General features: G+C 41.3%; 1 protein-coding gene and 2 pseudogenes across 1 annotated transcript in view; 1 reads left to right on the top strand and 2 right to left on the bottom strand.

Moving 5' to 3' along the window:
- FAM210A (family with sequence similarity 210 member A) overlaps positions 1–17,037 on the top strand; it is a 57,426-nt gene extending 40,389 nt beyond the window's left edge. The window contains exons 3-4 of the mRNA XM_004703845.2: positions 1,706–1,817; positions 14,924–17,037. Of these exons, the coding sequence (XP_004703902.1) occupies positions 1,706–1,817; positions 14,924–15,157 (346 nt within the window). The 3' untranslated portion in view covers positions 15,158–17,037. The remainder of the gene's footprint in view (positions 1–1,705; positions 1,818–14,923) is intronic.
- Positions 17,038–20,610: 3,573 nt separating this feature from the next.
- Positions 20,611–21,272, bottom strand: LOC115872559 (annotated as a pseudogene).
- Positions 21,273–24,784: 3,512 nt separating this feature from the next.
- LOC101644566 overlaps positions 24,785–27,674 on the bottom strand; it is a 6,323-nt pseudogene continuing 3,433 nt past the window's right edge.

Here is a 27,674-nt window from a genome sequence, read left to right as displayed (position 1 = left end):
CACTGTCTGACGTCTCCCTCCACCTTCTTCTCTGCTGTCCATTCCCCAGGGAGGAGGCTATACTTAGATTCTTGTAATTGGTTCCAAAATGATTTTTTTTTAAAAAGAAACTTACAGGATCACATCACTGAAAGATACCTGGCCCGCTGGTGTGAGAGATGAAAGGGAAGCTTGCTTTTCAGTGTACACCATTTTGCTCTATTGAAACTTCCACGTTGTGCACATATGTAACTAAATCAGAAATTGACAATGTGAGTAAAAACAAAATGATTCAGGTGAAAAAGAAAAAATACTATAGGACGAAGTAGAACTGCCCCTGTGGGTTTCCAAAACTGTAATTCTTTCGGGAGTAGAAAGACTCTTTCTCCCAGAGAGCAGCTAGTGGTTTCAAACTCCAGACTTTATGATTGCCAGTTGAACTCATAGCCCAGTACACCATGGGACTCCTGTATAATGTTATGTGCTGTGCATTCCATTTAAACTCGTAGCAGTCTTATGTTAAATTTCATGAATATGGTAACGCTCAGTCAACACCATTGACTTGATTTCGACTCAGCGACCCTGTAGGGCAGGGCAGAACTGCCCAATTTCGGAGACTAACTCTATAGGAGTAGAAAGCCTCTTCTTTCTCCCTTTGTAGTAGCTGGTGGTTTCGAACTGCTAACCTTACAGTTAACAACCCAACACAATACCACCTTTTCTGATTTAGAGGTGATGTGTCAAAATTTCAGCCAAAGTACACATGCTGTTAGGTGCTGTCGAGTCTGTTCTGTGTACAACAGAACAAAACAATTGCCTGGTCCTGCGCCATCCTCTCCATCGTTCTTATGTTTGATCTCATCGTTGCAGCCACCGTGTCAATGCATCTTCTCAATAGCCTCCCTCTTCCGTTACCCCTCTACCAAGCACAGTGCCTTCTCGGGACTGTCCAAAGTATGTGAGACCAAGTCTCACCATCCTGGTCTCTAAGGAGCATTCCAGCTGTACACAGAGGGCATGTGGAAACAAGAGCCAGTGTTAGCAGGGTGTTCAGCATTAGAATAACTAAAAGTAAATAGATTTAAATAACTTGGGTTAGGGACTCCCATCTATCTGCCTTTTCCTCCAAATTTTTGTTGTAATGTGTGATAATTGCTTTATCTTGTGTTTTACAGATTTGATAATAGAACAGAAGCATCTTTTTAGAATAATTGGAATTCTTTCAAACTCATAATCTGCAAAATCACACAATACTATCACTTCCTTTTACAATAATAGTATAATTCAACATGTGGTTTTAGAAGTAAAAAATTTTAGGTTTTGAAATTTGAATTGGCCCAAAGTAGTATCTAGGGGATGATACTTTGAGCTAACTGATTCCGATCTGCTCAGATTATGTAGAGATGTTAAATAAGGTTTCTATTTTTCTAATGCCGATTGGAGCTACATGTACGAAAGCAGACTAGAAGCTTCAGGCAGTGAAATGCAACACAGCAGGGTCATCTATTTTATTTCTTTTTGATGATAATGTTCATGGGCAAAATGTACATCAAATAATATGTTTGCCCAAAGTGTAATTGCAATTCTTGATAATACGGCATCAGCTTTTGAACAAAACTATTAAAATTGACAGCAAATTGGGACTTTGGTGTTGTCAGATCATCCTTTGCAAATCTGTGTCCTTCAAAGCTTGTGCAGGTGTCAGCTGTGTCTGTTTCTTTCATAGAGGAGTGAACGTCGTCCCTTTTCTAGAGCTCATTGGGTTACCGGACGGCGTAGTGAACATTCTCAAAAATTCACAGAGTGGAAATGCGCTAACAGCATATGCCCTGTTTAAGGTAGGTACTGTTATAAACAGATTGCTCCCACGCTTAACCCCATAAGAATCGATTTTAATCCTCAATAGTTATTTTTTGAAACTAAGCACAATGCATTTGATCTCTTAGATAGCTAATAAAGTGTAAAAAATTTTTAATTATACATAATATCTTGTTTTAGGAAAAGTTCCTTCAAAATAGGCAGAGGTTTTATTTCCAGGGTTGTTAGTGGCCATCAGTCAGTCTACTTCAACCCAACAGCAACCCTTTGTGACAAAGTAGAGCTGCTCCATCGAATTTTGGGGTGTAATCTTTGTAGGACCGAGCTCTGATGGTGCCATGGTTAAGGGCTTGGCTGCTTATCGAAAGGCTGGTAAGTGGAAGAAACCAAACCAAACTCGCTGCCGTCCAGTCCATGCTGACTCCTAGTGACCTCTGTGAGGAACTCTCGACGGGAGCAGGAAGCCGCCTTTCACTGAGGAGCTGCTGGTGGTTTCACGCTGCCAACAAACCGAGACCGTGATTTGTTTCTATAAGGAAACTTCAGGGCACTTCTACTTTGTCCTTTATGAGTTTGAATCCACTTGATGAACTCAACAGTGGTCTTTATAGTTACAGGGAGCGGTGTGTGTCTTCTGGACAGCCACTGGACAGATTTGATTAGCAACTCAGTTTTTGAACATTGTACCACCTGGATTTATTTCCAGGGTAGTTTTTAATCTCATTTTCTCAATTGACAAGTTATTTTACAAGTTATTTCTTCATCACTGACATAAACTCAGTACTAATTAAACAGTAACTCCCTTCACCCCTCCTATATCTAGTAACTACTAAAATGTTTTTATGTCTATTTGTTTGCATGTTTGATCTAACAGAGCATAAGTATTTCTCTTTTTGTGACTTATTTCACTTAGCACAATATTTTCAAGGTTCATTTTGATGAATAATACTGTTTTATATGTGTATTTCCATTTCCTATAGTCTTCTGTTGTGGGCATTAAACTTGTTTCCATCTTTTGCTCTTGGGAATAATGTTGCAGTAAACATTGTGATGGGTTTCGGTTGGCAATCCTGCTTTTTAAGTTCTCGAGGTGAGATCACCGTTCCCACAGCTTTTGGAGGTCCCACCAAACTGTTTCCCACAGGAGTGGGCCATTTTGCATTCCCACTAGCAGTAGATGCAAGTTTTGATTTCTCCACATCCACTTTGTTGTTTAATCACGGCCATGGGGGGAGGGATGAGATGGCATTTCCTTCTTTTGATTTGTAGTGTCACTGTCTGATAAGTGTGGAAGTGCTAACTGCATGGTCGGTGTTTCAAACCCACCAGCTGCTCTGCTGGGAAAGATGAGGCTGTCTGTTTCTGTAAAGACGCGCGGCCTTAGAATCCTATGTGAGGCCACTAGGAGTAGGAATCCACTTGATGGCATTGAGTTAATGGCTACTCCACAGCAGCATGTAATGGCTAATAGCACTGAGAATCTTTTCAAGTGTGTGTTGGCCATTTGAAGCCCTGGTAGTGTAGTGGGTAATGCATTGGGCTGCTAACCACAAGGTCAGCAGTTCAAAACTGCCAGCCACTCTAGGAGATAGATGAGAGCTTCTACTTTCATAAAGAGTTACAGTCTCAGGAACCCGCAGAGGCAGTTCTACTTTGTCCTGTAGGGTCCCCATGACTCAGAATTGACTTGATTTTGGTTTGGTTGTCCATTTGTTTATATTCTTTTGTTAAATATCTGTTCATGTCCCTTGCCCATTTGTGATTGGCTTGTCTGGTTAAGTAGTAGAATATTTTTAACATTAGACTTTTCGGATATATGGTTTCCTGAAAATTTTCCCAAATGCTATAGATTAACACCTCACTGTTGATAAAGTCCTTTTTTTAACAATCTACTTTGTATTTTACTGTTCATACTCCTGTTGTCAAATCTGTTAGTTGATTATTTTAAAAGCCAGATTTAGCCATAGTTTTCTTCTATGACTTTATAAGAGTGTAGTTCTCACCTTTAGGTCCTTGATTCATTTTAATTTGGGCTTTGTTTGTCTATATGGCTTGAAGCATGGATCTTGCTTCATTCTTTTGTCTGTAGAAATCCAATTTTCTAAGTACCACTTATTAAAAAGACTCATTTCCCCATTGGATAGACTTACCACTCTGATTGAAAAATCAGTTGATATATGGGTTTATTTCTGAACTTACAGTTCCATTCCATTGCCCTATACTTTTATTATACTACCTACTGGCTTTTTTGACTACGGTGGCTTTCTGATGTCAGAAAGTTTAACTCTTTTTACTTTCCAAGATGGGTTGGCTATTTGAAGTTCCTTGCGTTTCCATATAAGGAGCGTGGTAGTGGTTAAGTGCTCTGCTGCTAAGAAAACAGTCACTTGTTTAAACCTACCCACCACTCCTCGGTGAAAGACTAGGCAGTCTGCTTCCATAAAGAGTACAACCTTGGAAACCACCCTATGGGAAGCATTCTCTAGGGTGTCCTTTAGGTCACGGGGTTGAAATCAAGTCAATGGCAGTGTGTTTGATTGAGAGGAAGGGAGGCCTTCCAAAAATTTGAGATTGGTTTTTCCAACTGTATAGTGATGTGGGGATTTTTGTGGAGGATTGCATTGACTTTATAGATTGTTTTTGTAGCACTTTTCAATAAGTGCTGGACAGTTAACCACAAAGTCAGTGGTTCAAACACACCAGCCACTCAGTGTGAAATTGATCAGACATGCAATCTGATACTTGGCCAATTATTGGTGATTGGAATATGAGAGGTGGAAACAGAGGAATGAGCAGTTGGAAAATAAGACCTTAGAGAAACAAAACTACAGATCACAGACCAATAACTTCTGTATCACAAATACTTTTCAACAACACAAAAGACTATACACACGGGCTTCAAATAGACTGCATCTGTGGAAACAGATGATGGGACAGCTCAATATCATCAGCCAAAACAAGGTGAGGAGCTGACTGTCCAAAGGACTATCAATGGCTCATATGTAAGTTCAAGTGGAAGTTGAAGAAAATTAAAAACAATTCCATGAGAGCCAAAATACGATCATCAGTATTTCCCTCCTACATTCTGAGAAGACCCAGAATTGATTCGACACATTGAACACTAATGACAGAAGACCTGATGAGCAAGGATGTTACTTTGAGGACTAAGGTCTGCCTGACCCAAGCCTTAGTTTTTTGTGGCCTCATATGCATGTGAAAGTTGGATTTTGAATAAGTAAAACAGAAGAATTGATGCGTTTGAATTATGGTGCTGGTGGAGAATACTAAAAGTACTGTGGACTGCCAAAAGAACAAACACAATCAGTCTTGGACAAGGTACAGCCAGAATGCTCATTAGAAGTGGGGATGGTGAGACTTAGTCTCAGGATTGTGGAGAGCCATTCCCTGGAAAAGGGACATCATTATTGGTAGAGTACAGGGGCAATACATCTGCAGTGGGATGGATTGGCACAGTGGCTGCAATAATGGGCTCAAACACTGCTGTTTCATTCTCTCATAGGCTCTCTAAGAATCAGAACCTACTCATAGGCACCTAATAATAACAGCAGCAATTGCTCTAGTACAGTGTTGAATACAGTGGGTTTTCCTAATCTTAAAGGGAAAACTCAATCTACATTTAATGTGGTAGCTGTGTTTTATAAATGCCCTTTATTTTATTGAGGAATTTCTCTTTGACTTCTGACTTGCTGAGCCTTTTCTTATTTTGTTTTTCAATAAAATGTCTATTGGCTTTTGGTAATTACTTTCTCATTGTTGTTCAAAATGATCATGCCAGGTCCCTCACCCTCATTCGCAGGCAGTATAATATTTGCTGTCTAAGCGTGGAGTAGAAACACTTCAAATAGGAATGAAGCGGGTCCCCTCTCAAAGTGAGAAGGACTCCGATCTAGGGAAACATCCTTGTTTCAGAAGGCACAAAAGAGTAGTGTCAGAGTCACAGTTGAGCAGATAGTCCAGCAGTTTTCTGATTAGTTGCCAAGTTCATCCTTGGGTCTCCTTCATATTTTCTACTAATTTACCTCAGGCTACAGCTTTGTCTCAGTATATTTCAGTTGTATCTCAGGCTGTAATTCTGTGTCAGGATTTGTCAAATCTATCTCAAACTCAAATTATAACTATAATTTCTCAAATCTGTCTCAAACTATATATAACTCCATGTCAGGATGTCCACTCAGGTGAATCTGAGAGGTAGAGATGTTTACCAGACTTGTTGTCTCAGGGTCTATTGTATATTCTCTTAGCAGGCGGAAGTCCCTGTTCTGTCCCTCTCACAAACCTTCTGGATGGAGGCCCTACAGAGATTCCTGTGAGAAATGGTCAGTTCACATAGTGCTCCACTTCTACAAGGGCCCGCCAGCTTACAGTAGAAGCAGTCGCTGTGATGAGTACAGCAGTCCGAGTGAAGCCTTTTGGGCAAGAACTTTTCCCTGTTGCAAGGTTTTTGATTATTGATTTTTCTTTTCACTTGCTAAGGATCCGTTGAGAATCATCCTGTCTCTCGCTACCAGTTTATGTATTTTTAGGAATTTGTCCATTTCCTGTAAGTTATCCAATTTGTTGGTGTTCAGTTGTTCATATTATTCTTTTAGAACCATTTTTATTCCTTTAAGATCTGTTGTAATGTCTCCACTTTGGCTTCTAATTTATTAGTTTCTAATTTTATTCCATTGTGATTGAAACAGTTTTCATTTTCATTTTGAAAATTTATTGTGACTTGTTTTTTGTCCTAAGATATGGTGTATCCTGGAGATAGAACTATCTGAAAGTCTGGGACAGTTGGCTAATAGTAATATGTAAATTGTTTATTTTTATTGATTTTTCTAGTTTTTCTTTTCATTATTGAAAATGTTATATTAAAGTCTTCAACCTTTATTGTAGACCTGTTTGTTTCTCTCTTCACTTCTGTCAGTATTTACTTTATGTACATTGAGACTCTTGAGACTAAGCTCATATATTGTAATTATTGTAATTATTATATTTTTCTCATGAATTGATTCTTTTATCATTATATAGTGTCCTTTGTCTCTTATAATAGAATCTGACTGAAAGTCTGATTTTATTTCTATACCTTTTTTTCCCTATTGTTTTTCTTAAACTCTCATTTTGTGTTTTCTGTAGGTCCTTTAGGTTTTGTTCCATTTTCTTCCATCTTTTTAATTTTGCTCCTCAAACTCAATAAGCTTGGTCACCTATATTAAAATTCTATGATTTTTCCAACCCCCAGTGAATATCTGCTTGGGCCCCTCCAGTGAATTATTCCAATCTGTTACTGTTACTCACTTTTGGCTTGGGTCCCACTGCTCAGAAAAGCCAATCCTGCTAAACGTTTTTGTGCTATTTTAACCTTGGTCTCCGTGCAAGAGGTGCCAATTACAGCCACCTCAAGATGTTCACACTGAGTTAGGGAAGGGATTGGGAACCATTCTCCCACCATATGCATGCTAGCAGGGTTTTTGTTTTGTTTCTTTATTTTTCATTTTTCTCTTTGATCCATCAATCCTTCAACTTCTATCCAGAGTTCCAAGATTGTTGATTTTTATCGTTTTGCTTGTTTTCTGCTGTCTTCAGAGGAGAAAACTTTCAACTACTGTGCGAACAACAGCTTGCTCCTCCTGCCATAGTTGACATTTTTTAAAAATTAAAAGTAATTTATATATATATATATATATATATATATATATATTAGATCAATTAGTGTTTTTTCCCCAAAAAAACCCAAAACTTTTTATTGTGAATTAGGTAGAGGTTTACATATCAGGTTATCGGGGTTTTTTTACACTCAGCAACTTATCAAACCTCCCAATGACTTGCCCTGTTCCCCTCACCCTGCTTGCCCCCTCTTCCCTACCTCTCATCTCCTCGTTATATATTCTCTTCTCCTTCACCCAGGTTAACGCCTCTCTGCTTTCCCTAAGGAGACATAGTGCCTCCTTGGCGGTGCAGAAACAGCCCAGGATCTGCAAGGGCTGATAGCTGCACTGTACCCTGGGCTACAGTGTACAAGGTTTTCATTGCCAGAGGTGGTGGGGGCGGGGGCTGATTTTTTTTTTTTTTTTTTGAAAAGGGGGAAATAGGCCAAGTAAGTTTAGGAATCTATGCGCTAGCCTATTACTTTCCCTCCCCTCCTGTCCCCTCCTGCCCCTTTTAACCATCAGTCTTTCTTTTGATATAAAAAATCTTTTCCTGACTTTTTTTTTTAATAGTGGTCTCATGGAATATTTGCCCTTTTGACTTTGACTAACTTCATTCAACATAAAGGATCTCAAATCTATCTACGCAGTTGACATTTTCACGAGGTTCTCTGAACCTTCTACCCAACTTAAATAATAGGTAGGAAATGATTGGAAACTAAATGCCATTTTTATTTTGTATAAAAATATCTAGAATTACTGTTTTATAGTCATAATCAAAAGAAAGATTTTATGTCATAATCCTGTAACTTTAAAAAAAACAGAAAAACTATTGTGAATTGGATGAAGGTTTACAAAGCAGGTCAGTTTTCCATTCATTGATTATTCACATTTTGTTATATGCAATTTTCAGAAGATTACTTATCCCATTTCCTCCCTGTATTTCCTGTTTCTATCCCCGCCCACCCCCCCACCCCTGCCTTCCAAACCCTTTCAGCTTTCTAAACTTTGTTCTTGAGCAAATGCTGCCCTTTTTATCTTAAATGGTCGATTATGTTAAGGAGTGCCTATCTCTTGTGCTTTTGCTAATCTTAATAGCCTGTCTAGTAGACAGGTTGAAAATTGAAACATGAGGGTGAGTTGAGTTCCAAGCCTGAAAGGTGACTAAGGGTCATAATCTAAGGCAGGGGTTCTCAACCTTCCTAAGGCCATGACCCTTTCATACAGTTCCTCGTGTTATGGTGACCCCCAACCATAAAATAATGTTCGTTGCTACTTCATAACTGTAATTTTGCTACTGTTATGAATCGGGCAACCCCTGCGAATGAATCATTTGACCCCCAAAAGGGTCATGGCCCACAAGTTGAGAACCGCTGCTCCAAGGGATTTCTCCAGTTTCTAGCAGGCTAATAGGCTTGAGTTTGTTCCCAAAGCCTGGCACTGGAGTGGCTGACGCACACAAGGAAGTGCATGCCCTGGATGGCTAGTGAAGGGGACATTTCCTCAAGTGTTTTGTTCAAGTGGCATTCTTTGTGAGTTGTCTGTCCATGCCCTTTCCTACCTTTAAATTGGATTTGTTTTCTTCTTATTGAGGTGTTGTAGAATTCTATAGATTTTAGTAATTAATCCCTTGTCCATTCTGTCCATTTTTCCCTAAAACATGGGCTCTGATTTTACTCTTTTGATGTAGTTACGCATTTTTCGCAATAAATCATTTTACTGGTGACTCTTAAAAGTTCGTATTCCGTACATTAATTGTATCAAACACATTTGTACATGTTGCCAGCATCGTTTTCACAATATTTTCTTTATACTTGAAACCTTGGTTTCAGTTCCTCTCTTTACCCTCCTTCCCCCAAGTGTTTTTTTTATAGGCCCCACTTACCTGTCTTATCTTCCGCTGTGTGTGCTTTCTGTGTATTTGGCAGCTCTGTGTGCTCTGCGATAGGGCCCTCACTCTTGGCCCAGTGTCCTCGTTGGTGATTCTTATCGCTCTGGGGTTCACATTCAGAACTCTAAACCATCTTGAGTTTGTTTTTTTGCATGGAGTGGGTGTGCCAGAATTTACAAAACTGCTTATTTTTTCCTGATGGGAGTAGGTATTCTCAGGAGGGGGGGCTCGCACTGGAAGAGGAAATGGGAGAGAACTCCAAAAGTCTAAGAGCATTATAATAGAACAAAAGTAGAAAAACTGAAGAAAATAAGGTAAAAAAATAAAACACCAGCACACGCAGGGTGGGGGTGGGTGGGATTCCTGTTCTTTTTGGTGGTGTTATTTTGTGTGCACCTGTGCTTGTTGAAGGAGGTGGGTCAAGAAGAGGGGAGGGCATCAGAGAACAATGCAGGAAAGAACAAGGAAGCGCAGGGCGGGGTGTGGGTGTGAAAAGTTACCCTTGGGCACTGATGATGTCTGCACTGCCCCAGAGCTCAACAAGGTAGGTTTGACTGCTGGGTTGCCTCAGGGCTCGGAAAAATCCGCTGTGCCAGTGAGGACCAGGGCTCCCTGTGGCAGCTCATGGCGCTCATCAGTGGTAAAGAGAGCCTGTCAGCAGGTGTTGCTGCTCTCTCACTTGAAGAAACAACAACTGCTGGCTTTAAGTTGAGTTTCTTGCTTCCAGGAAGTGCAGGCTATGCCTCCTAGTGGAACCTCTGCTCATAAGCCTTTAAGACCCCAGTCAGCCCCTCACACAATAAGGTGGTGGAACATTGGCTTTGTGGACTGTGAGGCTGATTGACCTTGATGTCCTGAGCTCCCAGACCCAGTGAATCATTTCCTCCATATGTTTGATTGTGGTTAAGAAGTTTTCATAACTTTGCTCCCTACTTGCTGTGCTGTATTCAAGAATATATTTACAACACAGGGAAATGCATGTATAGAAATACTATTTTTCAAACCTCTATATTTTCATGGGTGGGGTCCATTCTCTTTCCCACACCTGGTCAGCTTTGTCAATGTGTCTGCTCATAGACTAATGTTACTATTGATTAGTGCAGGATTGTGTATGTAATATTATTTAACTCTCTTGCTTTTAATGCTTGTACTCCTCCCAGTTTCTTAATTTTCCTTCAATTTTGGGGGGTGGGGGGACTGACACCTCTTATTATATAGTTCCTTCCCCTTAACACAAGTTAAATCGTGTCTGCCCTCTTTTTAGTGATTTACAACCTCCCCCACCACCCCCATTTTTTCCACTCCAAGTAACCATCAAAGCATGCTTCTTTTTGTGGGTAAACCTTTTATCTCATACAATAATATTTGGCTTTCTGTAATTGACTGATTTCTCAACATAATGTCTTCCAGGTTTATACATGTTATGAGGTGTTTCACAGGCTCATCAGTGTTCTTTAATGTTACATATTATTCACTTAACGTGTATCATAGTTTATTTAACCATTCTGCCATGGATGTACATTTAAGTTGATTCCATCTTTTTGCTATTGTGAACGGTGATGTGTGTAAGTGCTCATACTTACACTCCCATATCTATAAGGTTTCCAGTCTCTTCACACCCTCCCAACATTTGTTTTCTGTTTTTGTTAACTTGTCTATTAATACTGTGCGAGATGATAGCTCATTGTTACTTGGATTTGCATTTCTAGAATGGCTAATGACCACTTGAATGTCTACTGTGTTTGGGTGTCTATTCATGTTCTCTGCCCTTTTATAGCTCTTTGTTCTTGGTGTGTAGAAGTTTTCTATAAACTTTGCAGATTAGCCCCTTTCTTATATGTCATTGTCAACTTTTATTCCTTACCTGTGAGTTCCCTTTTTTATTTTACAGTGAAATCTTTCGGTGCACTTAGGTCTCTGAATTTAAGGAGATCCCAATCGTCTAGTTTGTCTTCCATTTGTATGTTTTCTGTTATGTTTCATAGTGTAATATATACAATGTATTAGGGCCCTGAAGTTTGTTCTTGTTTTTTTTTCTCTGACAATCTATAGTTTTACATTTAGGTCTTTGGTTCATCTTGAGTTTTTTGTTGTTGTTGTTGTTTTTAATTAGGTGAGATATGGGTCCTGTTTAATTTTTCTTTTTTATATAATCATTTTATTTGGGACTTATACAACTCATAACAATCCATACATGCATCAATTATGTAAAGCACATTCATTGCCCTCATCATTCTCAAAACATTTGCTCTCCACTTAAGCCTTTAGCATCAGCTCCTCATTTTCCCCTCCCTCCTCAATCCCCCCTTCCACAAAGCCCTTGATAATTTATAAATTATTATTTTTTCATATCTTACACTATCCGATGTCTCCCTTCACCCACTTTTTTGTTCATACCCCCGGGACGAAGTTATATGTAGATCCTTGTAATTGTTTCCCCCTTCCCACCCCACCCTCCTGTTTAATTTTTCTACAAAGAATTCTGTAACTAAAGTAGAGGGCAAATGTTTTGAGATTGATGAGGGCAACACATGTACATATGTGCTTGACTCAATGGATGTATGTGTGGACTGTGATAAGAATTGTACGAGCCCTCAATAAAATATTTTTTTAAAAAAAGAATTCTGTAACTAAGAAAATTTCTTCTTACTTTTGATTAGAGAGCAGAAGCTTAGCTGTTTGTTATTTTCAACATTAAAACTTTACATCCCTAAATTACCAAATATAGAATTAGAGTGATTATAATTTAATCTCTATAAAGCAAATATTCTGATGTTAACGTAACCCCTTCCCTAATTAGAGTTGCTTCTTCGGCCAGGTTCCCTTGGTAGCTCTGAGCAGTCATCTCAGTTTTCTGTATGTGCTGCCAAAGCCAGCACTGTGTTTTCCGTGTTTCATTATAAGCACCTCGGAATTAAGCATCATGTGTTCTTTCTCTTAGTGTCTCTGTGCCTTGGGTACTGTGCTTCCGAGGGAGATAGGTGCTCAATGAATGCTAGTGGAACCGGATTTATAATGTGAGACTTTGCATGTGGATGGTTTAGTGTCGGCAGGGTTTATACCGTACTCTTCCTCTGCGAAGTGGGACTATGGAGAGAGCTACCTCTATATAGTATAGATAGCCCTAGGTTCTCTCAAGAGAGCATCGATTTCTTGCTTGACCAGCCATGCTGCAGAGCTCAGTAAAGCAAGATGAAATGATCTGTGTGTCCTGAGCCAGCAGTTAGGGACGTTCTCACCAACTCCTTCGAAATGTCCTTGAAATGCACACAGTATTTTACCAAAAGTGTCTTGAACCACCACTCCAGCAGGTGTAGTTCTGGAAGGTGTAATTAACTGTCCAAAATACCTGACCTCCGAGCTTTGATGCTTTCGTGAGTTAGGTGTCAGATGGGAAGGCAGTTGAGAGATACCCAGAAAATAGAATAAAAATTAAATATGCACAGTATCTTACAGTGTTCATTGTGTGTGAATGCGCATTAAAGGGGGTAGTGCTAAGAAGAAGAATAAAACAATCAAACCAGGGATATAGGTTTGTTTTCTTTTCAGGGGAAACTTGCAGTTTTAGAGGGAAGAGAAAACACTTGAAAGAGGTACAAGCGTGTGTCAGGCAAGTGTCTGGGGAGAGCATTTCAAGGTGAGGACATCCCAGGTGACGTCTGAGGCAGTTGAATAGCTTACCGCGAGCATTTGAGGCAACAGTAAGGAAGCAGGTGTGGAGAGTGAATGAGGACGCAGGGCAGCGGAGATGAGGTACTCCACCAGGTCGTGCTGTGGACAGCTGTCCAGTCGATTTTGGCTTTTTTGCTGAGTCCAAAGTGGAACCCCTTTGTACAATTTTGCAGATCTGCGTTGTATTTTATCAAAATCATTTTGAGCACTGGGTTGAAAACAGGCTCTAGCAGAACAAAAGTAGGAGCGGAGAGACCTGAGCTCCAGTTATTGCAGTAGTCTGGATGGATCCTGGTGGCTGAGCCCAGAGTAGAGAGGTGGGTAAAAATAGTTAGATTGTAGATGTTAAGTGAAGGTAAAACTGATGGGATTTTTCTAATGGATTGGAGATAAGCTATGTAAGAGAAATGGAGCGGTTGAACGATTTCCTACGAGTCTTTTGACCTGAGCTGCTGTCAGACTAGATTGCCTTGTACTGCGCTGGGGGAACACTTGAAGAGGAGCGGCGCAGACCGGGAAGGCCCATTTCGAACTTGCCAAGTGTGAGGTGCTGGTGGGCACACTTGTGGAAATAAGAACGTGGTTGTATATATTGGAATCCAGAGAAATGGTTCGCTCTGGAAATCATACAGGTCTAGTTAACACTTGAAGCTGCTGGTTGGGATCACTAACAAGTGTGAGGGAGGCAAAGAAGTCCCAGGACTGAGCGCTGGCTCGCCTCAAGTGTAGGGATTGGAAGGAAGCGTTGAGGCCTTGGCAATGAGAGCTAAGCAGAAGTAGCCAGTGAGGTGGAGGCAAACTGGGAAGGTATGGAATCTCAGAAACCTTGTAAGGGCAATCTTCCGTGAAGAGGAGAATTTCACTGTATCCAGGGGTTCTAATTGCTCGGGCTGATAACCAATTGCCCATGAGATTTCATTTCATAGGGATCATTGTGTCTGTGAAAGCAGTTTTGATGGAGGAGAATGGGTGCTGGAGAAAGCTTGTTTAATAGGGGAAGTTCCAGAAAACGAATGTGGAGAGACATTGGGAATAGCACACAGACAGCTTTCAGAGACTTTTGGCGTGCAGTGACTTAGAAATACTACTGTGATTTTTGAAACCATATACCTCTTTGCTTTTATGATTCTCTTTGATCACTGCATTTCCTTTTTAGTTATTGGTCCTTAAGTCTTTAATTAGAGTTACTCATGTGCATGTCTGCAATGTGCTCACCATTGCAGCACTTTTGGGTGTCATGGATGTTCTCGATGATGATTCTGGGCCCAGGGCTGGTTGTACTGAATAGAGCGCATAAGGCCTCGTAAACGAGAGGGATGAGATGAACCTCAGCAGGTGACCTGTGTCTCATGACATGCCTTGCACCACTTGAAGCATTTTGATTCTGGTACAGCACTCAGCAAACTCACTGGCAGCAAGCCGACTCCAACTCATGCAAACCTCCAGGAGGACAGGTAGAGCTGCACCTGTGGGTTTCTGACACCGAAACTCCTTACAGGAGCGGCTGGTGGTTTTAACTGTTGATCCTGCAAGCAGCTCACTACACTACCGTGGTTTCTTCTTAGCTGTAGATACTTACTTTCAAAAAATGAATGTTGGCAATGTTAAGGAAATAAAAGATAGAAACCTTATACCTTTGCTACTGTTAATAGTATTTAATTAAAAACTTCAGTTCTATTGACTGATTACTAATGTCTGTAATTTTGGGTTGATTGTCTACATGGCAAACATAAAAAAGTGAGATTATAGAAGACTAATTCCTTGTTATGGAAAATTATGTAGGGTGTAATTATAGTGAACTTGTGCAGTTTGGGATTGCTTATTGCCAGAATTTTCATTTCAACCTTTTTTTTTAAAGAGATGATAGTCATAATCAGGTGTTGATCTACCTTATGTTTGCTTTTTCCTTAAGATCGCAACACCTGCCCGATACACTGTGACCCTGGGAGGCACGTCATTTACTGTGAAGTATTTGCGAAGCCGTGGCTACATGTCAACCCCTCCTCCAGTTAAGGAATATCTACAGGACAGGATGGAAGAGACTAAGGAGCTGCTCACAGAGAAAATGGAAGAAACAAAGGGGAGACTCACTGAAAAATTACAAGAAACCAAAGAAAAAGTTTCTTTTAAGAAAAAAGTGGAATAGGGAGCCTTTTATAATAGAGCATAGAAAATTCATGTACTTTAACCTTTTGGAGACTATAGGCAATGATAAATTCACCTGATTATTATTATTATGTTTTGGTTAGCTTTGTACATGTGCTAGTTATATGAGGGTTAAAGAGCCAAGATACTTTTTAAAAGTTAAAAGATCACTAGAAAAATCAATGTTATTTGAAAGGAAAAACTGAACCTAATGTAAGAATTTTCACATCAATATCAGCATTAAGCAATGGTAAGAGTTCTTTCTCAGGACCTTCAGAAAGAGGTTTGCTGCATGGTGTTATGTTGCCCCTATAATGTATGCAGGAAAGGCAGATGTCTCTGTAGATAGGCTGTTTGTCAGGACTCTCTTCACGTTTTCCAGGAAAACTTTAATTAAGTGTGGAGACAATTTATCATCACACCACCTCACTATACAAACAATATATGATAGCTACATACCAACTAAAATATAGATAGATATGAAAACAGTTTAATTAAAATTAAGATATCAATGTAAATTAAATTTATTGGCTATATGTAGATGAAAAACTGACCCTTTAAAAATTATTTTTCCCAAAGCTTGTTATAATCAAACATTTTAAGCGAATCTATATAACAGTTAATTTTCAAAACTCTATATTGGTGGAAATAACCTGGTACATAAAAATTTTGTCCTTTTCAATTCATCTTTCAGTGGAAAAGTAAAAATAATTTACCTTAAGTTTACTGATAAAATGGCATCTTATTCGAGCAGCAACTCAAGCTTACGGTTCTCACCTGAAAGAGATCTGGACGACCAGCAGTCTCCAGTCAGCTGCCATGTAGGAATCACTGTGTGGGTCCTCACAGGCTTTCTCTCAGCTAGCTAGGGCTGCCTTCCCAAGTCGTGGCTTGGGCTTCAGTCGTGGAGTTGTGGATTCAGAGCTAATGTTGATTTCATTGTGGAGGACATTTTAAAATCAGAGTTGCTTCTTTTTCCCTTAGACTGAAAGACCCTGGCTTGGCCATTTTACTTGAATTTTTGGTAGCAAAACTGTATATTAAATGCCTTTTTGAAAGGAAATGCAGCCATTATCAAATAGGACAGTTGCAATGATTGTGTGGCTGTTTGAGCATGCATGTGTCATTTCTTTTCTTCTAACTGCTCTTTTTAGAGACTAACCCAAATGTAGATCTATTCACTCTATTGGAAAGGTTCTAAATCTACTATGGCTGGATCCTCTCCTCGGGGGCGGGAGGCCGTGAGAGCTGAGGTGCTCCGATAGAAAGACCACATGCAATCAGGCAAGTCAGTCAGTCTTGTCTCCTGACACCATTTTTGATTGACTCACATTTTCAAATGTAAACTCTATTAACATACTTTAACTTGTTTGTTAAATAACTAATTTTTTACAGATACTAAGTGCTAAACAGTTTTTTAAAATAAAACTTAACTAAGCCTACACCTGTGTTTTAACACCTGTGTATTAGGGAATCCCTCTAAAATGATTTACTTTTACTTTTCATATTTTAAGGGGGTGTTTCCAATAGGATTAAATGATAAGTTCTTACAAGTCATTAACCATTCTGAGCGTAGACATCTTCTTGAGTGCCCATCTTCAGTCCATTTGGTAATGTCATCAGTTCTGTAATCAAGTTGATTACAGTTAGAATGAGATGTTACCCATGAGGTGCTTTGAGTTCCTTGGTTAAAAAATAAGTCTCTGAAGGTGGGGCACCGAGAATGATGCAAAAACTGGTGTTGCTAGCTCCTTGTTAACCCTTAAGCAAACGGCTAAAGGACATCTATAATCATTGCTTAGGGTATCCAGGCATCCTCAAACTACGGCCCGCAGGCCACATGCGGCCTACCAAAGACATTTATCCGGCCCGCCGGGTGTTTTTGCCCCGTTTGGTTTTTTACTTCAAAATAAGATGTGCAGTGTGCATAGGAATTTGTTCATAGTTTTTTTTAAACTATAGTCTGGCCCTCCAACAGGTCTGAGGGACAGTGAACTGGTCCCCTGTTTAAAAAGTTTGAGGACCCCTGGAATATCAATAGCAGACTAACAGAAGTGTATGTCATTAAATAAACCTCATTAGTAAACCTCATTTCATGAATAGTGAAATTTGGGTTAATTCCATTCTCCTTCTGTGAAATACAAAGTAGAGCAGCTTCCCAAGCCTGAACTGCATGTCCAGTTTTAAGTCGGTGTGTGGATGAGATAAAGAAGGAGCTAGGACTGAGATTTAGTGTACAGAATAGATGAAAAGGGTTTGTTTAGTCAAGTAATAACTGAAATGAAAAATTACTTCCGTGATGGGCATACTTAGTTTGTTCAAGGATAATATGAAAGCTAGCCTTTTAAAGGAAAATCCCCCCCCCAAAAAAAACACCAAAAAACAAACACCTTTTACTAAGACCGCCGTTTGCATACAACAAGGTGCTGTTTACTGATTCCAATAAAGAAGAAAGAGAATGCATAGGTTCAGGTTATTTTCCAGTATAAACAAAGTAAAATTGCACCAACAGTTCATTTCTTTTGGCAGGACCCTCCCCCATTTGTCTATAGCGGAAAGACAAGCCTGGCATCGTTTGTACTCCTACATTAAATGGTGGAAAGGAACAGCTGTGGGCTGTCTTTGCTCAGTGATTCTTAGACGATGGCCCCAGAAATTTTAAACACCTTATTATACCAACTCTTCATTTATTGATAATTTTGTGATCCAACATTTTGCGTTTGCGTTAATTTTGAAAAAACTTCTGAGGTGGTGCCTCAGGTTTAGTCTCCGCCCAGGGTTGTGAGCAGGCCTGGGTAGCATGCCTACATGGGCCACCGAGACGGTACTGGAGACCCTGGGAACTCTGACCAGCCTCGCAGGTCATCTCATCTCTCAACAACATGGCAATGCTGCCACTGAGGACAAGGGATGGCATGAGGTCCAGGCAGGCAGAGGGTCAGGGGTGGTACTGGGCAGAGAGAGATCCAAGGTGTCAGGGAGTTGATGAGGGGAGAAAAGGGGGCACCGTTGTGATGCCCTGCGGCCAAAGAGATACTAGGAGACAGCAGCAAGGGGTAAAGACCTGACCACCATTACTACAGCAGGCTCTGTGGCAGTGGGAAAGGGAGTCTGCATGCCGTGTACATCCTGAGATGGACCAGTGATTCACAGTGCGAGGGACAGAGGGCGCCACACAGGTAATGGCAGTTTTACCTCACAACCTGATCTTAGGGTCTAACTTGTTTGGTAAATGAAGAATGGATATAATTTGGACAAAAGAGATGTTTGAAGACAAGGAACAGGTTGCAGATTGGACTCATGTAGTATCTGTGTTCTGTCCACTGATTTGGGTCATTTTCAGCATTTCTTAATGTGGCAGAAATGAAAAGTGCTTTTTTTGTGAAGCTTATATTACTGAATTATTAAAGAATTTCTTCTGTTTCCATGGTAATGTGCACGTGTTTTGTTGGCTACAGTTAATTTTTTTAATGGGGGAGGGCCCTTCATTTATGTTTTCAGTCGGATCTACGTGTTGTGGCATGCTGTTGAGTTATTCCAACTCACTGCACCTTCAGGCTTGGTCCCTCCTGATGACAGTCCACGTGAGCTGATGCTTGCTTCCTTGCTTCTGTGCACCATTGGGATGTGCTTTCTCCAAGGCAGGTTTGATTGTTTGTTATCTAGGAGGCCTTGCTATAGTCAACATTCGGAGCCAACACTACAATTTGAATGGATCCATTCTTTGGTCTCCTACTAAACAACGCGCATGTATATGGACTTTCACATGTCTGTGAAGTGATGCAAAGACATGGCTTGAGTCTGGTGTACTGTCCTCATTAAAATGACGTCTTTACTTTTTTAATCTTTAAAAATCTTTTTATTTTTTAACATTTTATTGGGAGCTCTTACAGGATTTATTACAATCCATAGTCCCATTAGATCGGGCAGAGTTGTACATTTACAATCCATTTTCTTTTTTCTTGGAACTCCTTGATATCAGCTCTCCTTTATCCACTCCCTCTCCCACCCTACTACACCCCTGAGCCTTTAATAGATTATAGATTATTATTATTGGGGTTTTGGGGGCGGTTTGGCTATAACTTACACCATCCAATGAATTAATTCATTCACCTAAAATTGTGATGTTTGTTCCTCTCGAGTGGGTTACACAGTCATGTTGCTGCTAGTTCTCCCCTCTCTTCCTGTACCCTCAGGGAATCATTACTGTTAATTCGTGCAGCCAAAGATCTTACTAGTACCAATGTACATGTGCAGGCCTGGCAAGATCAGTGAGGTACAACTCAGGCCATAATAGTGGAAGGAGGAGATTTTAAAGAACTAGAGGATGGTTATGTGTTTCATCATCGCTCGATTGCACCCTGGATGCATCTTCCCTTCCGTGTGACCCTTCTGTGAGGGACTGGCTACTTTTTAAAGAAGTCTTTTTGCAGTGAATTTATCCAGTGCAATATGTCATTGGATTTCTTTTTTAGTAGTTTTATAAACTTATTCTAAAAAATATCAGTGATTGATCTGTACTCCTCTAACTGCTGGAGGGAAAGCCTTCTTTTGAGTAAAGGCCCAAAATAAAATCAAGACATTATCAAGCATCAAACAGCCAAAAAATACTTTGTTGGCCCAGTGTTCATTGTGCTAGTGCAAGTTAAAATATACACAATTACCTGGCAAAAGAGCAGTGATGTGAAATACTATGCATGAACCAATTACTCATTCCTCCATCCACTCTGTTCAAGTCTTCACTACAGTCAAGAGGACAAAGGAGTGAAAAAATTCCAGTAACAAATAAAACCCAAACTTCAGCCTCCCGACTTTGGGCTACTGTGGTGTACTAGCATGACCCCAGTCAGTGGGTGAAAAGTTCTCTGAAAAGCAATGACAAAGTAACAACGGAAGCATTTCAGGTCAAATAAGCTCACGCACCTCCCGAAACCAAAATGCCAGGACAATATGAGAATGATAGTGTATGTACAACCTTACCGACAGAAAGAAAGCACATTTAGAACAGTTCTTGGTTTAAGCGCTGGACACTAAATCTGAAATCCCCACCAAGGGAGGTGAAGATGGTTTAACAAATGGGGAGAAGTGGTGGCGGCCTCCCTGGTTGCAGTGTAGTTTGAAGAGGTTGCTCTCCCCTGCCGAGAGGGGTGACTGTGGTCCTGTTCCGCTGAGTTGCCTTGACTCCTAATCCGTAATAGGTCATTGTCATCAACAGTGAAATAGGTCCTGACTGAAAGGGTATGAGAAAGGCTTTCAATTTCAATTTGCCATATATTGCTGCAATTATAATACTGAACCACTTATTAAAAACTAAGTAGTCTCTGCATTGTAGAAAGGGACAGATTATAATCATGGTGTCCCGTCAGAAAACTTGACCAATTTCCTGGAATGGTGGCAAGGAATGTGACTGCCCAGCTCCATCACATGACTGGATGATTTGTGTCTTCTGCTTGGTTAGGAGCCTGAGTGAGGATTATCTTTCTCCTGTGGAGGAAAAGCAACATCCACCTTCACTTTGCTTCTGTGCCGTGGCATGGTGGTGCTGAGGCTCATGCAGTTGTTTTTTTTTCTTCTTTACTTTGGAATGTTCCCTTAAGAGCACCGTGGTACTGCTGAACATTCACATGGAGAGGGTCTCAGCATCTCTTCCCCAGGTGGAGGGATTCGTTGGATGGATGGCAGGCACAGAGCTAGCCCCAAGCACCATTATGACCACCGTCCTGAAGGGACCACTTTGTCTGCCACTAGCAGTGTCAGTTACAGTTCCCTGCCTACTGCTATTGCTGTTGGTGCCGGCTCCTGACTGAACTAGTTGCTGGGATAGTGACCATGCCTGAAACGGACTGTAACTTACTTGCTGGAGAAGGGTGCCCTCTGGGTTAACTGGCTGATAGACGATTGTCTACCCTTTAGCAGTCTGCGCCACTTGCCCTGTGACACAAGTCTGCTGCTGTGTCGAGTCTGCCCACGATGGTCCAACTGCTGTCTAAAGCCGCTGGATGATGCTCTGCTGGGTCCGGCCCTGCAGCTGCACAGACTTCCCCCTGGGTCTGGACCTGCCTTGATGGGACCAACTGTCCACTGTGCTGCGTCCCAGCCGCAGGTACTTGCTTCATGATTTCACCTGCGGTAGGCTGAGTTTTCTAGAGAAACAAAACCAGTGACACTCGTGTGTACACGAAAAGACTTGATGCCAAGAAAGAGTTTTCTATATAAAAAAGTGGCCTGTTCCAGCTCCACTCAAGTCCATGGTCTGATGCTAGCTGGAGCCCTCTTCTGCCGAACGTTGCTGCCGGTGCATGAACAGGGAAAGCGAAGTGCGAAGGTAGGAAATCACAGGTCAGAATTGGTGCAGAGTTGAGTGGATGCAAGGTCCACAGGAACATGGCAGGGTGCCATATGAGCTGCCAACCCAAGTCAGACATCCAATCCAGGCAAGCAGTAAGGAGAAGAGGTGCAGGAGAGAAATTCTAAAGCCACACTCTAAAGGAGGCATGATCTGGCTGCTAAGCTTGATGGAGGAGGACTATTCTCACAACTGCTGGACTGTGTCACAGAAGATCCCATCTCCCATGGAGCTGACCAAATCATGGGAGAATCCTAGCCCACCTAAGTTGGCTAGGAAAAGACTGGTGGGGGTTAGAGTTTGGCTAGAAGGGTTACATTAAATAATTCAGTGTCATTGCACTTGAGAACTTCAAACTGTCCTCCATTCATGATGTCTGTTGGTCCAGTTGTAAGGGTTTTGGTTTTCTTTATGTTGAGTTGCAGTCCACACAGAAGGCTGAATGAAGTCTGATCTTCATCAGCAAGTGCTTCAAGTCCGCCGTTTCCAGCAAGCCAGGTAGTGTGCCTACCACAGGTTAAGTCTTCCTCGAGCCCAGATGCTGTGTTCTCCATACAGTCCAACTCCTTAAACGATGAGCTTAACTTAGCGAGTGTGATATATTGTTAGGTGCCATCAAGTCAGTTGATTCATAGTGACCCAAAATAGAATAGTTCTCTGTCCTGAACCATCCTCACAATTGTTTCTAGGCCTGAGCCCATTGTTGTAGCCACTGTGTCAATCCATCTTGCTGCCCCTCTACTTTCCCAAGCATGATGTCCTTTTTCAGGGACTTGTCACTCCTGTTAACATGTCCAAAGTATGTGAGACGAAGTTTTGCCCTCTTTACCTCTGAGGAACATTCTGGCTGTACTTCTTCCAAGACATACTTGTCTTTTTGGCAGTCCGTGGTGCTTTCAATATTCTTTGCCAGCACAATCCAAACGCATTGATGCTTCTTCAGTCTTCCTTATTCAGTGACCAACTTTCACATCATATGAGGTGATGGGAAATACCACGGCTTGGGTAAAGCACAGTTTAGTTCTCAAAGTAACATCCTTGTTTTTCAACACTTCAAAGAGGTCTTGTGATGCATGACCAATTATAGTGAAAATATGTAACCGTGCCACATTTTTACAGATTTTAAACTATGCTGCATACCCTGTGTTATTCGGACAACTGCCCCTTGCCCATGTGCAGGTTCCACATGAGCACAATGACATATTCTGAAATTCCCATTCTCATTGCTGTGCATAAACTCGTTATGACAGAGGCAAATCCTTTTGCATGGGCAATAAAGCTCAAGAAGGGCAGCATCTTTCGGGTAGTCTCTGCTTTCAGACGATACATTTGATGCCTTGTGATAGCCTGTTCCATGTCCTCTTCAGCATTTGGCTGCTTGCTGATGTGCAGTCTGCAGCAAGTTTTTAATCGTCTTCAGCAAATTTTACTTGTGTACATATTAATATTGTTTAATGTATATACTTGTGTATATAGTTTGATAATTTACATTTTCTGCTGGGCCACCTTTATTTTGTATCATGGGCAGTGAATTACTTAATGTGACTCATGTAGCTAAAGTATCTATCTCCCACCAAATGACTTTTTCCTATGTGGGTGTACTAAAATGTTGGGTAAGATTCTGATAGAATTCTCCTGTAATTGTGAGCAAGCTTCATCCTGCTTTGAGGAGGAGGATCTCATTACCAGTAATAGCCAGGAGGACAGTGTATTGTCGGGACCAAAGATCCCTGCACAGTGAACTTCCTGGTCCCGGGAGACAGCTGTGACATCAGAGAAGCAGAACCAGGAACCTGCACATGCAACAGTGGACTTCCCAGTCCACAAAGCAAGTGAACCTGGGGGTTTGGGGCAGGAGGATGGCTTGTGAAGTGGGATGCTGTTGGGTACTTAATTGGGGGAGCTGGGCTTGCTGAACCACGGAGCTTGAGCTGAATGTTTTTAGGTTGAAGCTTTCAGAGGAGGATTATGCCCTTGGGCCATTTATTAGCAACCTTGAAAAAACTGTAACATGTCCTGATGAACAATTTTATCCTGAGCATTTCTCCCTGGCATTACAACCTGTTAGCTTCCTTAATAAACCCTTTAATCATGAATTTTGTCTGCAAGTTCTGTGTAACCATTGCAATGGACATTTAAACCTACATATAGCATGCTACTTAAGACAACACAGGGATGGGCACAAATAAGGATCTCTTCTAGTTCGCTCTCTTCCAAATGTCTTGGCAAACGCTAGTGAGTGCATCACTTCATCCACTAGTTGAAACATTTCAATTGGCATTCCATCAATTCATGGAGTCTGGTTTGTCACCAATGCCATTATGGCTGGCCAGACTTACTTCAATACTATTGACTCTTAACCATAGGATGCTACTCATGAAATGGCTGAATGATGAGCAATTCTTTTTGTTACAGTGACTATATTCCTTCCATTTTCTTTTGACACTTCTTACATTGTTCATTATTTTGCCTATACTATTCTTCAATGTTTTTATGGATTTCTAACAATTTCATTATGATAGACTTTCTCAAGCTGCCCTTTGAAAATTTCTATTCAGCTTTTTCCACCCATAATTTTGTTCTTCGTTTGAGAGCAAGTTTCAAAATCTTCTGACATGCATTCCAATCTTTTCTCTTTAATGGCTTTTTTCCCTACATATAAGATGTTCTTGATGTCACCTCAAAACTTTGTTCATTAATGTTCAATGCATCTAATCTTCTTGGGGTGTTTCTAAATTCATGTGGGATTATTCATGTCACATTTGGGGTTGTGGACTTTTTCTTTAGCTTCCACCTGAACCCACAGACAATCAATTCATGGTCAACCCCTAGACTCTTCCCACGATGTAGTCAATTTGAGTCCTATACATTCCATTTGGCATGGTCTATTTGTATAATTGCCATTTACGCTGTTCAAAAAAGTCATTGCTTCTGCAAAATTCTAACATGTATTCTCCAGCCTTGTTTCTATCACAAGGCTATATTTTCCAACTACTTATGCTTCCACTTTGTTTTCAATTTTCACATTCCAAATACCAGTGCATTTTTTTTTTGCAATCCCAATCACTTTAATCATTGTGAACAATGCTTCGTGTGCTCATCCCTTTCATAAAGAATGAGTTCATGCAGAACTGTCTACCTAAGTGCATGTGATGTGCAAGAGGCGCCGCGTGCAGGACGCCCAAGCACACCCATCCACAGGGACACAGCTGAGCTTTCCTTGTTCCAGGCACTTCACATCCATGTTCTTCGGGTTGCCACCTTCTCATGCAATCGGACAGGTTACTTCTTCAGAGGCAGGACATGTTCCTCGAAACCTGGTTGACCACATTCCCTGCAGGGAAGTATCTGGCCACCACGAACGAGGACCCATCACTCGCAGAAGCCTTTCCCACTCCCATCTTCTTGGTGTTCTTCCACACCATGGCTGTGAAGTGTCCCGTCCCCGAGGTAAAGCCCGGTTGCTGGAAGTTGTAGTTCTTGATTTCACTATACCACCTGTCGGCCACCTCCTTTCCTGGCTGGTCGTAGGATGCCCAGGCCAGATTTTCCCCGCATTGGCCCCGACTGGATTTTGGGCTGTGCTTGAGGATCCTCGTGCTGGCCAGGGTCTCAGAATACTGCTGCTCTTCCTGGTTGAGCTTCTTGCAGAGCTTCAGTGGGGCGACACCATGTTTCTGTCAGTACTCCCTGTGGGCCTTCAGGACCTGTTGTTGAACTACTTGAAAGCTGACTTGCCTTTGCAGGCCCCTGCGGCTGCGCTCTGTCACCCCGCACAGCCTGCGTGCTCCAGTGCCCCGCGGCCCCTATCAATGCATTTTGATTGCATGTTTGATCAATTTCAGACTTTAAAATTGGTAGAATTCTTCAATTTCTTCATCACTAGCATTCATAGTTGGTCTGTAAATTTGAGTAATTCTATTAACTGGACTTTTCCTATCCTGACAGCATTGTATTTTTTAACGTGTTTTTTTAAATAGTTTTATTAGGGGCTCATACAACTCATCACAATCCATACATACATCAGTTGTGTAAAGCGCATTTGTACATTCATCGCCCTCATCATTCTCAAAATATTTGTTATCCACCCAAGCCCCTGCCATCAGCTCATTTTCCCCCTCCCTCCCTGCTCCCCCTTCCCTCATGAACCCTTGATAATTTATAAATTATTTTTTCATATCTTGCCCAGTCCAACGTCTCCCTTCACCCACTCTTCCGTTATCCATCCCCCAGGGAGGAGGTCACATGAATATCCTTGTAATCAGCCCCCCCCATGCCAACCCACCCTCCCAGTATCGCCACTCACACCACTGGTCCTGAAGGGATCATCTGCCCTGGATTCCCTGTGTTTCCAGTTCCCATCTGTACCAGTGTACATCCTCTGGTCTAGCCAGAAATGTAAGGCAGACCTGGGATCATGATAGTGGGGAAGGAGGAAGCATTTAGGAAGTAGAGGAAAGTTGTGTTTCGTCATTGTTATCTCGCACCCTGACTGGCTCGTCTCCCGTAAAGGGGTATTCAGTGGCCTACAAATGGGCTTTGGGTCTCCACTCCGCACTCCCCCCATCATTGACTATGGTAAGATTTTTTGTTCTAATGATGCCTGATACCTGATCTCTTCAACACCTTGTGATCGCACAGGCTGGTGTGCTTCTTCCATGTGGGCTTTGTTGCTTCTGAGCTAGATGGCCGCTTGTTTACCTTCAAGCCTTTAAGACCCCAGACGCTATATCTTTTGATAGGCGGGCACCATCAGCTTTCTTCGCAGCATTGTATTTTTTAAAAAGAGTTTGAAATGTTTTTTTATGAAATGAATGTGGCATGTCACAGTCTGGCACTCTTGGGTGTGACATTTCTGGCATAGTAGATGACGATTGTCTGACTCAAATTAGCCAAATGCTTATTTTATTTCTAATTTTCTGAGATTCATACTTAGATCTGTTCCAATTTTGAGTAGTGCCCCATTAGCAGATAAGACCCCCAAAGCTCTACTCCTTTAAGACCAACTCTACTATGAATACTGTTTTGATTGTCTTCCAACCAGAGGAGTTCAACATCCGGCACTCTATCAGACAATGGTCAGCTGCTATTTATAAGGTTTTTTCAGTGGCTAGTTGCTCAAATGCTAATTCCTTCTTCCTAGTTTTGTTTTTTGTTGGTCTGGAAGCTCTCCTGAAGCTCGTTCTCCATGGGTTTTGGAATATTTGCGATATCGGTGGCATAGCTGTTGGCATCACAGCAACACAAAAGCCATCACAGTATGGCAAATTGACAGGTGAGTAGTGGGGGCTTCTTTGTTTAGCTTTTAGTAGAAAGTATATACAGGCAACTGGTAAAACTGTGTGTTGAGGGTAGTGGATAGGAGAGAAGTATTAAGGCCTTCCCAAGATATTTACTGGAAGATGTGAAAACTAATTGGGACTTTTAAGTCTTCTCCTAGTTCCATCAGTGAACAGAACAGAAGGAAGCATGTAATAAGTGGGGCACAGAGGACTACAGGGGGGCAGTCACAATGATACTTCTAGACACTGCCCAGGTACTGGAGAGAGAGTAATGAGAATGTGGGGTAAAGTTTAACACAGGGCTTCTACTTTAGGGCAGGGAGAGGACACATGCAAACACCACTAGATAGAGGCTGCATTGCAAAGAAACAGTGTAATGTGTAAGAACAGTTCAGGTGTATCTAGGTTAAGTCCCTTGGTGGTGCAAATGCTTAAACAATTATTAATCAAATCACTGTCAGTTTGAACCTGTCCATGTAGTGGTGAGGATAAAGACATCCAAAACTGGGGTTTGGTCTGTGTTACTGGAAGATAAGAGGGTACCATCTATTGAGGGCAGAAAACTGGGGAACACATTAGCTGTTGATAGGGAATCAGAGTTTGAAATGCCAATTCAATAATCCAGTGGTAATGTCCAGTTGGACATTTGAGTCTGGAACTCGAAAGAAAGGTTAAGACTATATATAGAAGCAGAATCACTTTAAAGATTATTTTTGTCTGTTGAACCCTCTTTTTCTGACCTCTAAGAATAGGTGACTTCAAAAAGTTCATGGAAATATTCAATTATCTTCAATTTCTTTTCTCCATGAATTTTTTGAAGACCCGTTGTGTAACATAGTGCCTTGGTGGTACAGGCAGTCCTGTTCTCCTCTAACCAAGCCAGCAAGCAC

The sequence above is a fragment of the Echinops telfairi genome, unplaced genomic scaffold (assembly GCF_000313985.2).
Source record: "Echinops telfairi isolate 266 unplaced genomic scaffold, ASM31398v2 ScPeMD7_4;HRSCAF=17, whole genome shotgun sequence".
Taxonomy (NCBI): Eukaryota; Metazoa; Chordata; class Mammalia; order Afrosoricida; family Tenrecidae; genus Echinops; species Echinops telfairi.
This window is presented reverse-complemented; position numbering and strand designations above follow the sequence as displayed.